Source organism: Mus musculus, chromosome 5 (assembly GCF_000001635.26).
Source record: "Mus musculus strain C57BL/6J chromosome 5, GRCm38.p6 C57BL/6J".
In the NCBI taxonomy this organism is placed as follows: domain Eukaryota; kingdom Metazoa; phylum Chordata; class Mammalia; order Rodentia; family Muridae; genus Mus; species Mus musculus.
In genome coordinates this window covers 87,972,489-87,991,061 of record NC_000071.6, presented here as the reverse complement: position 1 = coordinate 87,991,061, position 18,573 = coordinate 87,972,489, and the positions used below count along the sequence as shown (strand labels likewise).

At 37.5% G+C, this 18,573-nt stretch overlaps 1 protein-coding gene and 1 long non-coding RNA gene across 2 annotated transcripts in view; one reads left to right on the top strand and one right to left on the bottom strand.

Moving 5' to 3' along the window:
• Positions 1–9,520: 9,520 nt before the first annotated feature.
• Cabs1 (calcium binding protein, spermatid specific 1) lies at positions 9,521–11,611 on the bottom strand. The gene is made up of 2 exons (NM_027631.3): positions 10,268–11,611; positions 9,521–9,666 (listed from the first exon to the last, which is right to left on the bottom strand). The coding sequence occupies exon 1, from the start codon at positions 11,568–11,570 to the stop codon at positions 10,395–10,397; it is 1,176 nt and encodes a 391-aa protein (NP_081907.1). The 5' UTR covers positions 11,571–11,611; the 3' UTR covers positions 9,521–9,666; positions 10,268–10,394.
• Positions 11,612–11,710: 99 nt separating this feature from the next.
• The window catches only part of 1700066N21Rik (RIKEN cDNA 1700066N21 gene), a 70,764-nt gene continuing 63,901 nt past the window's right edge, over positions 11,711–18,573 (top strand). Inside the window, exon 1 of the long non-coding RNA NR_045924.1 lies at positions 11,711–12,016. This is a non-coding gene — a long non-coding RNA (RIKEN cDNA 1700066N21 gene). The remainder of the gene's footprint in view (positions 12,017–18,573) is intronic.

Sequence of the window (18,573 nt, the reverse complement as noted above, 5' to 3'; positions counted from 1 at the left end):
ATGGGAAAAACCCTGATTTACACTAGCACCACTGGTACTCACAATGAAAAATGGAAGCACTGACAGATGTGTGGAAATTTTTTAGAACTCTGAGAAACGCAGAATTAAATGCCTACCTAACACACTGTATTTGACTTTTCTAAGTATAAGAAAGGAAACCATGAACAAACATAAATACAGATGCTGATTGAGGAATGACTGATGTGTGGCTTTTCTGTGTAGATATTTGTATTCTTAAATTGATGTAATCATTTGAACAACAAAATCCCCATGAAAATTCCACCAGAATCACCTTTTGCTCCAATTTTTGATTTTTACATACTCAAAACAGGAAACAAAGTTCTATCATTTTGTATCTGAAAAAGTATATGTAAAGATAGAAGTATGAAAGGTTTGTACTCATTTTGCTCTTACATTTATTATCTACAAATAACTTCTGAAAGTTTTAATTTTCATTGTGATAATTATTGTGAGACTCTCCTTACTTAACTAAAGCAAAAACTCCACAATGTTCCAACTGTAGTTATTTGAAGCTAGTTATAAAAATGTGTAACATACTTCATGATTTTGCAACCATATAAGGTACTTTGCTTATGAATCAATCTCTTTGTTTTGTTTTGTTTTGTTTTTTCCCAGCATCTACTTAGCATCTTTTCCTAAAGGCAAAAGGTGGTAAAGGCAACTTCTGATCTTTATGTTAGAACCACTTAACAGACAAACCATGAACTCTTGACAGTGACTTTATTCTATGGGTTATGTCTTTATGATTCCGAGGGAAAGCCACTTGACAGACTAGTCACAAAAGTTGCCGAAGTTATCACAGCCTGCTCATGTTCCCAAATCTAGCAGAGAGTAATTTGTATGACGTTCAAAATGAAATGATTAATTTATTGTGTGCAATGGTAATATTTGAATGCTCTGAGAATAACAGTAAACCCAGTTACTGAATGATCCTATATTATGTGAATCAGTTGTAGAATATGAGACATGGTTTGCTGTTTTCTTGCCTCTTTCTTTGTAATGAACAAGATAAACAGAATAGAAACAGGTAAGCAATAATAAAGTAGACACAATGACTTCTTGTTTAATTAAGAAACACTGATGTACTGTCAGCAAGAACATTTTCATTTTTATAGAAATGAATGCTAACTATTAGCTCAGGTCTTTAAATCTTGGCTTAGTTTCTTTGCAAACGCAGGCAGCAAGCAGTGCTCTCTATTGCTATTTAACAAAAGTGAATGCAATTTATACGTGCCAACTTGTTGAAATATGTCTCCTCATCCCCTTTAAATTATAAACTTGCTGACCTTACAACTCAATAGAAAGCACAGTTTGAGATTTTACAGTATTTTTATTGTTTATAAACTAGATATAACCGACATCTAAAGAAGGCTGACTGTGAAGCCCCTGAACTTTGGAAGAATGATCGCGTACCAAGTAGCTTTGTCTTCTGCCTGTCCTGTCCAGCTGTCAGCTTCTCAGCCTCTGCAGTATGGAGGGTTCAAAAAGAAGGCAGGCAATTCTTGCTTTATAAAGGTTTTGATTCCTTTACTCTTTTGTCCCTTCTATATTGCTAGGCAAAATATTATTACAATTATTATTTTATCATTTGTTTCTGGGCTAATCCAAACTAGTTCCTGCAACACAGGGGAATGATATAGTTGGCCTTTGTGTTTTTCTTTCTTTCCTTTTCCAGTGAACTTCATTATTACAAGTGTGTGTCAGAAAAGGTGAGCCTTGTTGATAGTAATTTAAACACTACACATTTGGTCAATCCCTCTCTTTCACTGGAGACGTTTTCTTAGCATTTTACTACATAAGAGCAATTAGTATAATTTCCTTACAAAGGTAGACATAATGAGCATTTAGATATTTAACGCTGGCATGTACAAGGTAATGTGCTAATGTGGACTGTGCTGCATTAGGGGATACATGACCATGGTCACCTTCTTTGTGTGCTTCTTTAGCTTTGCAAGGTAAAACAATTTTTGAGAATTAATTTTCAATAGTTATAAAATTATCCCAACTTTAACATTTTTGGCATTTAAGAGCACTCACTTGCTTCCTTTCTTGACAGAAAAGAATAAGAAAAAAGTAATGATAACAATTTTTCTCAATACACTCTTCTCCACTTGATTCATACCATTCCTTATAATACATTTTTATATCTTGTTCACAATCATGTGTTAAGTAGTGAATAATAAAAAATGTGAATATTTGATAGTTTAGTCTTTGTGCTGATATCAGTAAACTTTAATTTCATGGAGGTATCAATCATTAGCAGAGATGTTTTCTCAGAACATCTACTGGTGGATAACAGATTTGCAAAGCCTTTTGTTCAAGATGAACATATCCTCTTGGCATCAGGTCACCCTGTAAAGAATTAGAGCAGGACCATCATACTATTTATCCCATCATGCTGTTTATCTAAAAGGTGAGATGGAGGCCACTTGACAGAGTGTGTCCTTGGCTGCTGGCTTCTCAATTTATGCATAATTTTCTAGCACTTCATAAAGTGCAGGTCACTAAGATTTTGAAAAATCTAGTACTAAACTGAGATGAGGTCCCAGCTCTGTATGACTTTGTATACATATTTTGCTTATGAAGTGCCTGAGACTTGGAGCAATGAATGAATGATTAGATTTTCTTTTCCTGAGACAGGGTTTCTCTGTGTAGCGCTGCCTGTCCTGGAACTCACTTTGTAGACCAGGCTGGCCTCGAACTCAGAAATCTGCCTGCCATCTGCCTCCCTAGAGCTGAGATTAAAGGTGTGTGCCACCATGCCCGGCTTGTATATGAGACCTTATGTCTTAAAGACTTATAAAATTTCAGCGCAAGGAGCAACTTTTTTTGAAGTAATAACATCCTTCTCTGTCATCATGAAGACCAAAAGCAATTTGAAAGTCATGTGTGGCTTGTAATAAATGCTCAATAGTTGTCATATCTTTCATTATCTGATTTAAAATTAAAATCTTAACAGGGAAAATATATAAAGCAGTCACAGCAAGCCTAAATAGTTCATGTATGTGCACATATGTGTATATATATATATATATATATATATATATATATATATATATAAAATGTGTGTGTGTGTGTGTGTGTGTGTGTGTGCGCGCGCGCGCATGCCCGCACATGTGGGTGGAGGACATATGTCTGCATCGGTTTCTCTCTACCAAGACATAGCTTACCAGTTACTTAAGCTGGCTAGCCAGTTAAGTTTCAGAGATCTGCTTTTGCATTTCCTCTCCCCCTGTCCTGCTGCTGGGGTTTGATACTTATAACTGGCTATTTACATGGGTGGTAGAGATCTGAGCTCACGTCTTCATACCTGTGCAAATACTTTACATGTCTTATATCCTTACCATCATTATACCCACCAACTAAGGATTTCTAACACACACACACACACACACACACACACACACAGTGCCACATTGCCTTCTAGCCTTATAAAAAAGGTAGAAAATTTAGAAGCTTTAAAAATTAATCATTGATTATTTAAAATAATCAGTCATGGGATCCACCTGGCACACAGCCAGCAGAGATAAGCTGTGCACTTTCCCATTAATTCCACCTTCTGACCCACTGCTGTTTATTTTTTGTGAGTAGGCTTGGGGAGGGGGCAGGAACATCCAGCTTAGACACCTCTACAACCGAACCAACCCATCCACCTGGGGCATAGCCAGCCGAGGAGAGTTTTGCACTATGACCAGATCTTCAACATCTGTCCCACATATCTCTCTGTCATCCTGAACAGCCTTGTGGGACCTCAAGATCATCCTGCTTCTCTGAGGAGGCCTGCAAAGTTGTATGTGGAGCAGGAGCATCCCATTTAGACACCTCACTGGCCGATCTGCTGATGCCAAGTCCAATGGGGACACAGTCAGCAGAGGTGAGCATCAGTGTCCTCATTGCTGAGATACACTGTCATGTTCTACCTGCCTCCCTGGGGAGTTATTCTGGCATCAGGAATATCAAGTCATCACCTGGGACAACCAGAGGTTGAAGGACAGTGTAAGGAAACAATCAACAAGAGTCAGGGAAATATGGTACCACTAGATCCCAGCTAATCTTTTCCAGCAAGTCCTGGATATCACACAGCTGAAGAAAAAGATGATCTTACATCCAATCTTATAAAGATGATAGAGGACTTTAAAGAGGAAGTGAATAAATCCTTTACAGAAGTGAAGAAAAATACAACCAAACGGGTGAAGAAAATTAATAAAACTGTCCAAGAACTGAAAATGGAAATAGAATAAATAAAACAGAAACTGAGGGAATTCTGGAGATGGAAAATCTAGCGAAAAGAACAGGAACTACAAACACAAGCATCACCAACAGTATACAAGAGATTAAAGAAAGAATCTCAGGCTTAGAAGATAAAATTAAAGAATAATCTAAGAATAATAGGGGTAGAAGAAGGAGAAGATTCCCAGGTACAAGGCCAAGAAATCCTCAGCAACAAATGTAAACATTATTCTAGAGTAAAGGGCTAGAAAAGTTTTCCAAGCAATTGGACACAATAACCAAGCTGAAGTAACCATTATAATATCTAATAAAACAGACTTTGAACCAAAAATATTCAAAAAGGACAGGGAAGGACTCTTCATACTCTTCAAAGGTATAAATCCACCAAGTTGTCATGTCTATTCTGAACAACTATGCTCCAAATGTAAGGACACCCACATTTGTAAAAGAAACATTATTAAAGATTAAATCACACATTGAACCCCACATATCAACACCTAACTCTTACCAGTGGACAGGTCATCTAGACAGAAACTAGGGCAGATGTTTTATTGCAGAATTCTATCAGAATTTCAAAGAAAAGCTAATACCAATACCCCACAAACTCTTCAACAAAATATAAACAGAAGGAACATTGACAAGCTCATTCTATGAGGCCACACCTACCCTGATACCTAAACCACAAAAAGACTTAACAAAGAAAAGAATTTCAGAACAATTTCTTTTATGAAAACTGATGCCAAAACACTCAATAAAATACTTGCAAACCATATATAAGAACAATCAAAAACATCATAATTATCAAGTAGGCTTCATTCCAAGGATGCAGGGATGGTTCAATATATGAAGATCCATCAATGTATATACAAACTTAAGGAAAAAACTCACATGAGATTTTGAAAAAGCCTTTGACAAATCCAATACCCATCATGTTATAAGTTTTGGGAAGATCAGTAATGCAAGGTGCATGGTTAAACATAATAAAGGCAAGTATATAGCAAGCCAATGGCCAACATCAAATTAAATGGAGATAATACTAAAGCAATTCGACTAAATTCAGGTACAAGACAAAGCTGCCACTCTCTCTCTATCCATCATAGTACTTGATGTTCTAGATAGAGCAATAATACAACTAAAAGATCAAGGAGATACAAATTGCAAAGAAGTTAAGGTATCACTATTCACATATGATAAGAAGTATGCATAAGTGACCACAAAAATTCTGCCAGCAATGTCCTGCAACTGATAAACACCTTCAACAAAGTGGCTGGATACAAAATTAAGTAAAAAAAAAAATCAGTACCTCCTTTATATAAACTATAAATGGACTGAGAATAAAATTATGGAAGCAACACCTTTATAATAGCCACAAATAGTATAAAATACATTGGTGTGACTGCAAATATATCAAAGACCTCATCATAAAACAAGACATAATAAATCTAATAGAAGAGAATGTGGGGAACTGATGTGAACACATTGGCATAGGATACAACTTCCTGAGCAGAAAACCAATAGCTCAGCCACTAAGATCAACAATTATAAACCTCATGAAACTGAAAAGCTTCTGTCAGGCTAAGGCCACAGTCAATAGGACAAAACGGCAGCCTACAGAATGGAAAAAGATATTCACCAACCCTACAACTGGCAGATGACTAATATTCAAAATATATAAAGAACTAAAGAAATTAGACACCAACAAACCAAATTACCCAATTAAAAGTGGGGTATAGAGCTAAACAGAGAATTTTCAACAGAGTAATCTTTAATGGCCACAAAACACTTAAAGAAATGTTCAATATCCTTAGTAAACAGGAAAATGCAATCAAAATCACCAAGATTCCATCTTACATCACTCAGAATGGCTAAGATCAAAAATTCAATTGACATCACATGCTGGAGAGGATGTGGAACAAAAGGAACATCCTCTGTTGCTGGTGGGAGTGCAAAATAGGACAAGCATTTTGAAAATCAATTTGGTGTTTTCCCAGAAAATTGGGATAGTTCTCCCCCAAGACCCAACTATACCACTCCTAGGCACACACACAAAAGATGCCCCACCATACCACAGGGACACTTGCCCAACTATGTTCATAGCAGCTTTATTCACAGCGAGAAACTGGAAATAACTTAGATGTCCCTCAACTGAAGAATGGATAAAGAAAAATATGGTACATCTATACAATGGAATATTCCTTAGCTATTAAAAACAGAGACATCATGAAATTTGCAGGCAAATGAGTGGAACTAGAGACTATCATCCTGAGTGAGGTAACCAAGACCCAGAAAGACAGTCATGGTATATTCTAACTTATAAGTGGACATTAACCACAAAATACAGGATAATGATATTACAGTGCACAGACCCAAAGAAACTAGTTAATGAGGGTCCAAGAGATGATACTTAAATTTTACTCAGAATGGCAAATAAAAACAGACATTGCAGGACTGAGTGGAAGAGTGGTTAGGGAGGGAATCTGGGACGGGGAGAAGGGAGGAAGAGTTGGGGGTGAAATGGCAGATAATAGAAATTGATGTGTGGCATCTCTGAGAATAGCTGGAGACCTGTGACAGGGGAGGCTCTTGGGAATCTATGGGGGTGATCTTAGCTGAGACTTCTAATAGCAGGGGATGTGGGGACTGAAGTGTCCACCTCCTGTAGCCAGTCAACGGAAGGGACACCAACAAAATCTTGGACCCCAAATTTGTCCTGCCTACAATCAGCAGGGACAAAGATGGAGTGAAAATTGAGGGAATGGCTCTCCACTAATGATTGGTCCAACTTGAGACCCATCCTATGGGAGAGAAACAACCCCTGACACTATTAATGATATTCTGCTATGCTTATAGAGTATAGCATACAAAAGATCCTAGCACAACTGTCTTCTGAGAGGCTTCATCCAGCAGCTGATAGAAATAGCTTCAGAGACCCACAGCCAAACATCAGGCAGAGCTTGGGGTGTCTTGTGGAAGAGTGGATGATAGGATTGGGAGAGTCAGAAGGTCGACACCACAAGAAGACCTACAGAGTGCACTAACCTATGCCCATGGGGACTCACAGAGACTGAGCAACCAACGGAAGAGCATAAAAGGGCTAGACCTAGGCCCCCTACACATTTATAGCAGATGTGAAGGTTAGTCTTCATGTGGGTCCCCTAATAATCAGAGCAGGGTCTGTTACTGTCTCTGTGTCCTACTATTGGGTCCCCTTCCCCTAGCTGGACTGCCTGTTTCAGACATCAGTGGGAAAGAATGTGTTTAGTCCTGCTGTTTGAGATTCCATGGTAGGGTGGTACCCAACGGGAGCTTTCCCTTCTCTGACAAGATGGATAAAGGTAATAGGAGAAGGGATTTGTGAGGGTGTGACTGGTTGGAGAGGAGGGAGGGCTGTGAGCAGAAGGCAAAGTGAATAAATTAATTTTAAAAATTACTTAACTGTCAAATGGTTAAACATAGTATAAAATAAACAGTTGTGGTATGTCACACTTTAAATCCCTCTGTCCATGCATCTTCACTTAGCAAATGTCCATTGGAAGGTCTAGTTTGAGATCTCTGGTTCTGGGACACCATCAATATTGAATCCACATCAGGACTCCTCCTGGTTACTCTGTTGTTGCCCTGTGCCATAGAGATCCTGTAGCTTTGGATCATCAGGAATGGCTCTTTCCTGAGTTTTGACCATTTACAGATGATAGAGATTTTGGGGTGAGCCAACTCAGAGCTCTGAATCTAGGTCTGAGTTGTATCTCAGCTGATTGCTGTGTTGGCTCTCCCTTATCTGAACTACCAGGGGAGTTCTTTGGCACTGCTCCAGCTAGGAAACCCTACACTGCCATTGACAGGAGGCAGGATGCTGCCCAGTGATTTACAGGGCCCACTCACCCAAGTGCTGCTGTCTACAAGGGGTTTGGCCTGCTTTCCCTCTCTCATACCCTCTAGGTTGGCTAACCCTTTTGCCATCAGGGCACAGCTCCACTGTGTTGTTCAGGCAAGGTGCAAGGCTGCTCTCTGGAGTGCTCCTGCCAGTAAGGGGGTGCAGAGATAGCTCCCCTGCTCCTTGAGGCCAGCTCTCAGTACTGCAGAGGATCAGGGGGGAGGGTGAAGGGTACTCTATCCCCATGCCACCTCGTGGCAGAAGACTGAAGAGGCCAGCTCTCCCACACTCTGGCTGTCAGGACAGCTCACCTGCACCCACTCTACCAGGGCCAGCTACACTGTGCCGCCAGACAAGGTGCAGGGCCTGTATTTTTCTCTTATTTTTGAGCCTATATTTATGTAATTTCCCACAGCCCTTTACTCTGTCGAGCCCCCCCCCCCATATATACTGCTCCTCCAATATACTTTGTCTTGCCCTCTTTCAAATCCATGGTCTCATTTTCATTGTTACATGCCTACATGTATATGTACCTACTATATATTCCTAAATACAATCTGCTCAGTCTGTGTAATGTTCTTGCATGCATGTTTAGAGGGGTGACTATTTGGTATGGGACAACCAATAGGTATGCTCTTCCTTATAGATTATCTCTCCCACTCTCAGTGTATCTGAGTTCCCTGTAGTTCTTTGTGTATGACTAAGACACTGTGATGGACTTTTCCTGTCCACTCTGGTATGTCTGATGTTGTCCTTGTACAGCTCATGTTGGTGAGACGTTATGGGTGATTCTCTGTGGAAACACTTCCATAACAAGGGTAATACCCTTTGCATCACCAAATATACTGCTATTTTCTTCCAGTTATTTGATTTTAGGTTATGCATTAATTATTTTTGTATATAATTTTGACTATTCATTATGTCAAGCATGGTAATCATTGTTGGGTCTTTTGTTATAGGATTAGGTGGATTTATCATCTTCATTTGGGGAAATAGACTTTTTTTTAAAAAAATGTTTTAGAGTATATTTTAAACAGTGTTCCAATTTATTTTCTCCCCAGATACTTGATTGTTCCAGAGAGATTAGTCACAATATCCATGGTCTGAAGTGCTCTTAACCTCATAGCAAATGTTTGTATTTTAGTTATCCTGGGCCAGAGTCTATTTACACCCACACTCCCTCTCATATATGATATTTGCTATTCACTCAGTGTTTTGGCCTGTTTTAATTTCTTCATTTTTAAAATTTTCCTTCATTTTTTAATAAAACGAGATCATAGATCTTTATAGAAGATCCTATTTCTGGGTTTGTTTAACCAATGAATTTTAATTTTTCATTTAATACTCTTAAGAATTCTGCATCAGAATATCAAATATGTCACACACAGTAAATCAGTTGCTGTCAGAATAATTTATTGAGGAGAATCAGCCCAGCGACAACAGACCCACTTGCAAAGTCTGTATCAGAAAAGAATGAAGATATGCGTCCTTGAGTTGCTAACCAACTGCCTAAGAAGAGTACAACATTCAACGTTTAAGATCTGAAAAGAAAAATTGACAAAAATTCAGGATATTAATCTCAGGAAAAACAGTCAATTCAGATTTATATATTATTTTTCAAGTGAATATATAGGTAAAACTTACATTTTATTTTAACTAGCATCAAATATGTGTGAATAAATATGTCTGATTTCTTATGTTACATATGGCTATTAAGCAATTACAAGGAACTTTAATTCTTACATTCACACAGGTTTCAAATCTGTATTATAATTAAAGAGAATACATCTGTGGTATTAATAAGGAAAATGTTTAGGAAAAGAGTTTCAGAAAGTTTTTTAGCACTTCGTTAATTTTTACACATTACTTGATTCTCTTTATATCCTTAATTTCATTAAATTATAATATTTAGAATTCATTGAAATGGCACATATTATTAAATATTGCAAGAAATGGCTTCCTTTACTGCTTGCCCTCTTCATACCTCTGAAATCTAATATGGAAGATTTTACACTAAAGTTGTTATATAAACTGGAATCTAGGAAAAGTGCTGAGATTGTTGGTTTTAAAATTGCCCTTTAATATATTTTGCTGCATGACCTATCCATGGGTATTTGTAGTTTCTAAGTCTAACATACTTGCCTTAAATGCCCACAATATTCTTTTTTCTTTTAAAGATTTTTCTTGCTGAGTAACTTCTTAGACATTACGACTGACTATCGTTTAACCCCTCGTGTATGTCTATGTGGCTTCCCTTATGTTACTGGTTTTACATCATGAGATCGTCTGGTTCTTCTTTCAGCAGTTTGAAGAGACCGGAGTTGGTGGTAGATAAGTCCTCCTTGTCCTTAAGGGTATCTACTATAGAGGTCACTGAAGGAAGCTCCTCTGTGACATTAGTGACAGACTCTGTTGTCTCGTTTTCAGGCAAATCTGTGGTGTTCACATGTGATTCCTCCATGACGTTGTCAGTTTCTGAGGCAGTGACAATAAAGTCATACCTCGATTCCACAGCAGTGAGCAGAACAGCATGGGACTCTGCCTCACTTGCAGTTTCTTTTTCCATCCAATCATTAGCTCCATCAGTCGATTCCTCATCATTTAAAGGATCTTCCACATTATCTTTGGCTTTTTCAGCCGAGTTAGTGAGTTCAAAAACAGTGATAAATTTTTCTTCTTCGGAGTCACTTAGTTTAGTCACAGTTTTGGGCCTATCTTCTGAAACAATCAATTTGATCTCAGTTACATTCTCTTCTGCAATGTTGGTTATGTCTGGAATGGTGGTGACCTCCTTTTCAGTTGAGGGGGGGACTCCAGCCTCAGGACTAAAGGAGTCAGTGACCTGAACAGCTCCATCATCAGGAGCATCTGAGGTGGCAGAGGAAGGAACATCAGTTTCAGTGCTTTCATCTGGAAATCCAGAGGCATCCTCCACATCAGCAGCACTGTCCTCTAGTGTGCCAGAGAACTCAGTAGTGGGTACGACTTCTTTTTCTCCTGTGTCAATGGTGGTTAAGAAGATATCTTCTTTTGCCGTGTTACTGGAAAAATCTATTAAAGAAACAGTACCAACTGGGGATGAGGTATTTCCAATTTTCACTGGAATGAAATTTTCAGTAATTGACCCCTTAGGTTTGGAGTTTGGAGTTTCAGTTGGAGTGGTAATTTCTTTCTCTGGAAGAGTTGTTAATTTCAGACAGCCTTCAATATCATCTTCTAATTTGAGTTTTTCCTTTGTAGGTGTGAGCTTGTTGACTGTAGTTGAAAAATCACCATCCGGTGTGCAGTCATTTACTGAAGTAACGTGGTCTCCTTCCGAGGTAATAGTTGTTTCTGATTTAGGAATGGTGTTGTCAGCCCCAAAGAAAATGTCTGCTTCCGTTGGTGTTTTACTGTTGTCTCTTGGAGGTCGAGAATAAATTTTGGGCGATCCATCTTCAGCCATGGGGCAGAGGGGCACTGAGCACTCTCACAGATCTTTCCTCTGGGCTTAGTGGCATCCCTGGGCAAGGGAGTACTGCCCAGAATAGTGACTGAAGCATTGGTCATTATGGGGATTGTTACATCAATCACCCAGGTAATGACAGGGGCTCACCATGGAGGCTGTTTCTTGGCTGTGATCAGACATTTCCTAGAATGAGCATTAATATTAGAAGAAAAAATTATGGAGTTCTGACTATAAAATAAAAATCCATACTAAGAATTTTATTTTTAGAAAACCTAGGATTTACCCTGTTTCTGCTTACAAGTGTACACCTTCTGACCTGGCGCTGGTGCCCCTTGACACAGACATACTCAAGCCTGCTAGGTACTTTGTGGTTTAGTGTCAATAATCAACACTCCGGATGGTTGAAGGCTCTCAACATCTTTTCGGAATCAACTATTTCATAAGTAAGTGACCCTGTATTATTGGAGGCAGAGCTATTCTTTTCTCTGAGATTTGTGGTGCTTAAATGACTAAAATTTAAACACCCTTTTGATGGTGAATAAAAATAAGATAATTGTGTAGCAGAGACTTCTGCAGTTCTTCTCTTCTGAGAGAGAAATATTATTTTTAAAGTAGGAAAATATTATCAATAATAATATTAACAACAATAATAAACTTAGTGGATTGGTAAGGCTTTTGGTGTTGTCTTCAGTTAACTTAGGACACACTGTATCCAGTATTTTAGGTTTAGTTTTTTATGGATTTCTGCACCCTGAAAATTGTTATTTCAACCTCAGAAGACTTTTGTGGCAAGAAGTTTCTGTCATGTATTTAAATTCACAAGGCATAAAGAATCAGGGATGAAATAACAGTAGCTGCTCTAGAAGATATTTATTTCAGAAGGATTTTCAAATGTTATTGTAGCAGGCAATAATTGTAGATTAAGGGGTAATAATTGTATAACTGGCTTTAAGATTTAGCTGATTAGGTAAAGGAAAAAATTCAGTGTCAGTGTTTAGAGCCAGTCTCTTGCTCCATGGGTCAGAGGAAATGCAAATTTCAGACTCATACATGTCTAACATGAAAAGAGCTGGAAACATCACCTGAAGTGGTAGTCTCCATTCCAAGGACAAAATTATTCCTCCATCAACTATGAACACAGTGCTCACAGCTTCCTTTTATTTAGTTGGCATGGCAGAGATATGATACCAATCTCTGTAGACATACAGGAATAGACTTTAAGGCATTCATTTAAAAAGCTTGAATAGTTTCTCCTGAAATCTTTTTGTTCTTCAGGAGGTTTTCACTGCTGATGTTGAAAATGGTTCTTTTTCTTCTTCTTTTTCTTCTTCTTTTTTCTTTGTTGTTGGTCGTTTGAGACAGTCTGCCTACATTGCCTAGGTTGTCCTTGAATTCATGATCCTTCTGCCTTTGACTCATTGGTGTGAGATTGTAGGCTTACAGTATCATATCCTAGCCCAGTGTCTTTGTTAGATATAGGGTATGTTGTCATTATCACAGAAAAGGAAATTATGATAGGTATAGATCCAAGTTATTTGTTTAAAAATAGAAATATCATCAATTAGATAGAGGAAGACACAGAATAAAGTCATCCTCTGAATTGGCTCATTTATTGGAGGGTTTTTAAAATGTTCATTAATCACTCAGTGTTTTGTGAATCTAAATTCAGGATAAGGTGTGCTATACAGAGAAGAGTGGGTATCCATTTTGAAGAAAAAAAAATTGTATATACACCATTCCAAAAGGATAAGAAGTAAGCCATAGAACACTAATAGCTGCCTTACATGATTATCTTTATGTGCTGAACAGACTTGGAACCATGTAGATAATATTCTTTCATCAGCATTTAATTTTCAGTTAGCTATGGCAGATAAAGTAATAATTCCATCTTCATTGATGCTAAAATTCAAATACATTTAATTTTTATAATTGTTTTTGTGGTCATGCCACCCCTTCTGTTACTAGTGTTTCTGTAAAGTTCAGTCACATTTATTATAGCACCCATATTTCTCTTAAAAGGTGTTACTAGTATCTATACCTTCCAAGCCCTTCACTTTTGAAAGGATGATATATATTTATCAAATATGGTCAGTAGCTTTTCTTTCTCAAGAATGGTTTTGTGGATGCTAGTCTTACTTCCTGGTACTTGAAATTCAGTAGTGTCTCTTTCAAGATTAACTATCTTAAATTTCTTTTGAGAATCTTCTACTATCTCTTGGGTAAGATGAGGATTTTTTAGAAGGAAGTGTGAATTTTCTCATGGAGTTGGCTTTAGGAGCAAGAGATACAGAAAGGGATTCCTGAGAATGTAAAAGCTTGACTGACAGCTTCAGAGGCATGGAGAGGATCCTCACTGACTGCCTTAACATAATGGTTTTAGTCTTGAGATAGGGACTCAACATTTTATAGGGGTTTTATTTCCATTTAGACGACTGTCATTTCTATTACATTTCCATCTATAAAGTGATATACTTAACTTTCAGAAGTTGTGCCTTCCACTGTAGAAGCTGATGTTATGTCTTATGTTACAAAAAAAATTAGTTCATATTGTTCATTGGGTATAAAAGTAGAAAACTGAATTGAAGTTTTTCTTTGGTTTTGACTTACGGTTTCTAGAAGATCTGTATCAAACATTTTGTCCCTTTCATCAGCAATGGAAGACATGTTACGTTCAATATGAGCAGTATTGTTGGAAGACCCTGTGGCATCACTTTGGCAAACAGTGTAGACTAAGAGGAAGTCACTTAAGATTATTTTATGTATACTATTCTTTCTCTTCTCAAGAAAATTCCTCCAATTAAGTAAACTTGAACTGAAAATAGGCTCTGGTGCTTCTGGTATTAACATTTTTAGTCATTTAGGTTTTTAACTTTCAAAATATTAAGACTACATCCTCTTCAGTAGTATATTTGCAGTTATAATTGGAGTTTCAGGCAATCAATCAATCAATCAATCACACACACATACACACAGAGAGAGAATGGGGAAGAGAAGGGGGAGATATGACATTTTCTGATTATAAATGATAAGAATGGTCAATATTACTATTTGTCTTAGTTGAGAAAATAAACCTTTTGGCTTAGTGGAAGATATCTTTCAGAAAAAAGTAATTAACATCTCTATTGATCAAAATTCTATGTTTTTATAGGAATCAGTGAGAAGTAGACCTGAAAGAGAAGCATTAAGCCTTGTGTCATACTTTAAATCTCTTCATTTTCATCAAAAGCAGATGTACTGGAGAGGGTAGTATTTGCTTTATGGGCATAAAGTATTAGGTACTTTGTATTTCCTAAGAAAGCTACTACTATTTTTGATAGCAGGATTATAAGTATTCATTGCGCCAGGCAGTGGTTGTGCACGCCTTTGATCCCAGCACTTGGGAGGCAGAGGCAAGCAGATTTCTGAGTTCATGGCCAGCCTAGTCTACAGATTGAGTTCCAGGACAGCCAGGAACAAAACAAAACAAACAAACAAACAAACCAAAACAACAACAACAAAAACATAAGTACTCATTGTGATTCTTTGTCTGAAAAGAAAACAATTGGGATTATTTCCTAAATGTATTCAGAGAATCGCATGTCACCATTAACATTTTTGTACTTTCTCCAAAATATGTTGCATTAGAAAATAGAGAAAAAAAATCTGACTTCCATCAGTTAGGAGATGAGCTATGGATCTCTGAGCCCTGTCACAATCATCAGATCCTTCGAAAAAATTGACATCAGTATCAAAGTTCTTGTTTTTTCTCCAGAAGTTACAACTTACTAACTTCCTTTGGTTTGTTTATTTGAAGTTATTAGGTTAGACAAACCATGTATCAAGCATCCGTTGTGCTATGTTGTGAATGATATCCACTTGACTTTGAAGAAATATCTGAACATGATCATTTGAAAAAAGGATTTTTTGCTTTATCTATTAATTCAAAGACATAATTATGTGAAACACATTTACAATCACTATCCTCAGACATAACAGTACATATCTTGTGCTATTGAGTATAATGTACTGGGAGGACTTTTCCTGAGAAGGAATGTCATCTATATTCCTTCCCTATTCAAAAAATGAAAAGGAAGATAAGTTTGAGAAGCTGGACCTAAGACTTATACTCTTAAGGTAAGCAATAACATCAATGAAATTAGCATAATCAGTCTTCATTTCAAGACTACCTGAACAAGCATACTTGGAGAATTACTCCAAGAGTCACTTGTTAATGGGCCAGCTATTTCAAGATATTCAGTGGAAGTATCAGGAATGTTTCAGAGATAGAAATATTTTGTACCCACCTTCTTCAGTCAGCACAGACTCTCCTTCAGAATTGCTGTCTATCTCAAAACTGATGACACCTTCCCCAGTGTGCATTCTATTCACTGATAAAAAAGGGAGGGAATCCATGTTGCTTAAATCTTCAGAATCATAAACTAAGGGAAATTCATCATTAGAGATGAAGCCAAATTCCGTCAAGGGAATATTGCTTTTCCGTGAATGTGGAATCTCAGCAATAATATTTTCTCTCTCCACAGTAGATGATGAGCCTGTATCATTGTTTATAAAATTTCTGATAAGATTTGTTGAAGTTTTAGAAGGAACAATTGAGTTTGAGGAAAAGGGTTTGATGGCTTGGCTTTCTTGATCATCAGTTTCATTAATAAGTTCAAAGAAGTCAATACTATTCCACACTGTAGGCTCTCTCTCTGAGTAATCGATCAAGGATCTATCACTTACAACACCAAAGTCCTTGATTAAGTTTTCAGGAATGAGAATGATGTTTTCAGTTGTTTGTGGTTTGGAATTGCTGTTTTCAATAAATTCAGTAGGAGAAAAAATTATTTTCCTGGGTAATTGATAGATTTTAGAATAGGAGTTCATAGTTGGCTGCTTCAAGTTATCAAGAGGTAGATATCTAGCCTGACCCTTTGTCAACTTTGTTGTGCTCATTGTGGAGCCAGGATAAAATGGTTTTTTTGAACTTCCAGGTCCTTTCTGTTGAGCAGAAGCAACTAGTGGCTTGAGAATTAATGGAGTGGCTGTCATTATATTTAAATCTTCTAAGTCTCTGGAAATGTAGAATTTTTCTTCCTCAACAGTCTTATCATTATGAAAAGATGTGCTAGCCTCAGTTCCCGGGGTGGCTCTTTCCTTTGCAGAAGGACTGATAGCTGATTGTTGGACATGGTCACTTATAAGCTCAGTAGATCTGTTTATCCCTCTTTTTTTGTAGGCTGTTGTTTGGAGGCCTCTATTAGCTGAGAGAGCATTGCTGTCAGTTTTATCTCTGATATTTCCATTTTCACTGGCAAGAATGTTAGTTGCCCATATGACTTCCTCTGGAAAAGTCATAGAATCCTCTAGAGGAACAGAATAGACATGGGGAAAGGGCTTAACAGCACTTGGCTCATCAATGACCTCCCAGATCTGGTCAATGGAAGTCAAGTGTTCTTGTGTTGGTTCTGATACCTCTGACATCACTAGTGTATCAGCTGACATGCCACTGACTCCAAGAAAAACTGGAGGTCTAGACACTCTCTGATTGGGGATTAACACAGACCTCAGTCCTATGGGCCTGATTTCTTCTTCAGAAGGAGCAGAGTTCCTATTGTTTTCATTGTCTTCTTGAGATTCAAGGGCAGAAATATCAGAAGAAAGTATGGTGGCCTTTGGTGGCATTTTGGTGGCATTTAACTGATTCAAAATTGCCATTAAGTTTGTTTTGCTTATACCATTCTTAGCTTTACCTGGATTTGTATTGTCTTTTGTTGGGACACCAGACCCTCTTCTTATAAAGCTCGGCATTGTTTCTGGGGTAAAAATATAAATGTTTGGTCCATTTTCCTCCATTACTGTGTAAATGTTATCATTAAAGTGTTCATTACTGTTAGAATTGGGATTACTGTTTGTTACAGTCATTTTTCTTTGAACTTCAGGCTTAAAATTTCCCTGTGGAGGTTTTGAAACCACATTTTCCCGTACTTCAAATCCAGTTTGAGCAGACCTGGGTTTGCTAATCCTTCTGAAAGTTGTAGTATAGTATGCATCAGGATTAATTGAATATTGGGTGTCAGCTAGACTGTTTTCAATGTAATCCCTGATGTTTTCATCTTCAAATGTATCTTCCTCTTCTGAGTTAATGCTTTCCACTCTTTGGAGATCAGCTTCATAGTTCAGCATTGCATCTTCCTCAAAAGAGGCTTCTGATTCATGTCGTGTGCTAGAAAATATGTTTTCAGCATCATGAGAAGCTGTGGTCATCCCTACTTTCGATGCTGTTTTGGTAGTCTTATTAGGAAGATAAGTTTTTGGTACCAAAATAGTTGTCAAGGAGATTTCCTTAACAGCGTTTTTTGCTTGAGAAGGATTAAAAGGGGCAATGGAATCATCAATTAATATAGTATCTTCATCTCTAGATACTTTGGAACGGCCACTGAAAGCCCTTCCAAGGTCGTTAGGTTTTTCTTTCAGAGTTTTAATATCATTACTTTTCATAATATACTTCTTTTTTGGCCAGGCAGCAATTATGGAAGCCAAGTCTATATTAACTTTGTCTTCATCTTTATAGAAGTTATCATTTACTGCATCAGTTGTTACATGAATTGCATCATTGCTTGCTGTATTTCTTTTGTTGGTTAGTCTGTCATTCTTTTCTGCAGTGACATCAATAGGGTTTTGATAGCCATCTCGAAGGTCAATGATGTTTCCACTATACATTGTGGAAGATAGTTGTTTATCTTTAATGGTGTTCCTGGCCACATATGGGTCCTTTTTAGCATCAGGAATTGGTTTGGAGATAGTATGATAATATATATTAAGTGGTCTAGAATAACCAATTCTTTCAATTTGGTGCATAGAATTACTAGATGTAGGGACTGCAGTATTACCTTCTGGTTCTACATTGTCTTTAGTACCTGCACTTTCATCTACACTATTAATTTTTGATCTGGTGGCCATTGACTTAAAGTATATTTTCTTTTTTGGGTTTGTAGGGTTAATGACATATAGGGCATCA

What these genes read in the sequence shown, in the direction of transcription:
- Cabs1 (NM_027631.3), bottom strand. Translation starts at nt 11,570, where the DNA reads ATGGCTGAAGATGGATCGCCCAAAATTTATTCTCGACCTCCAAGAGAC.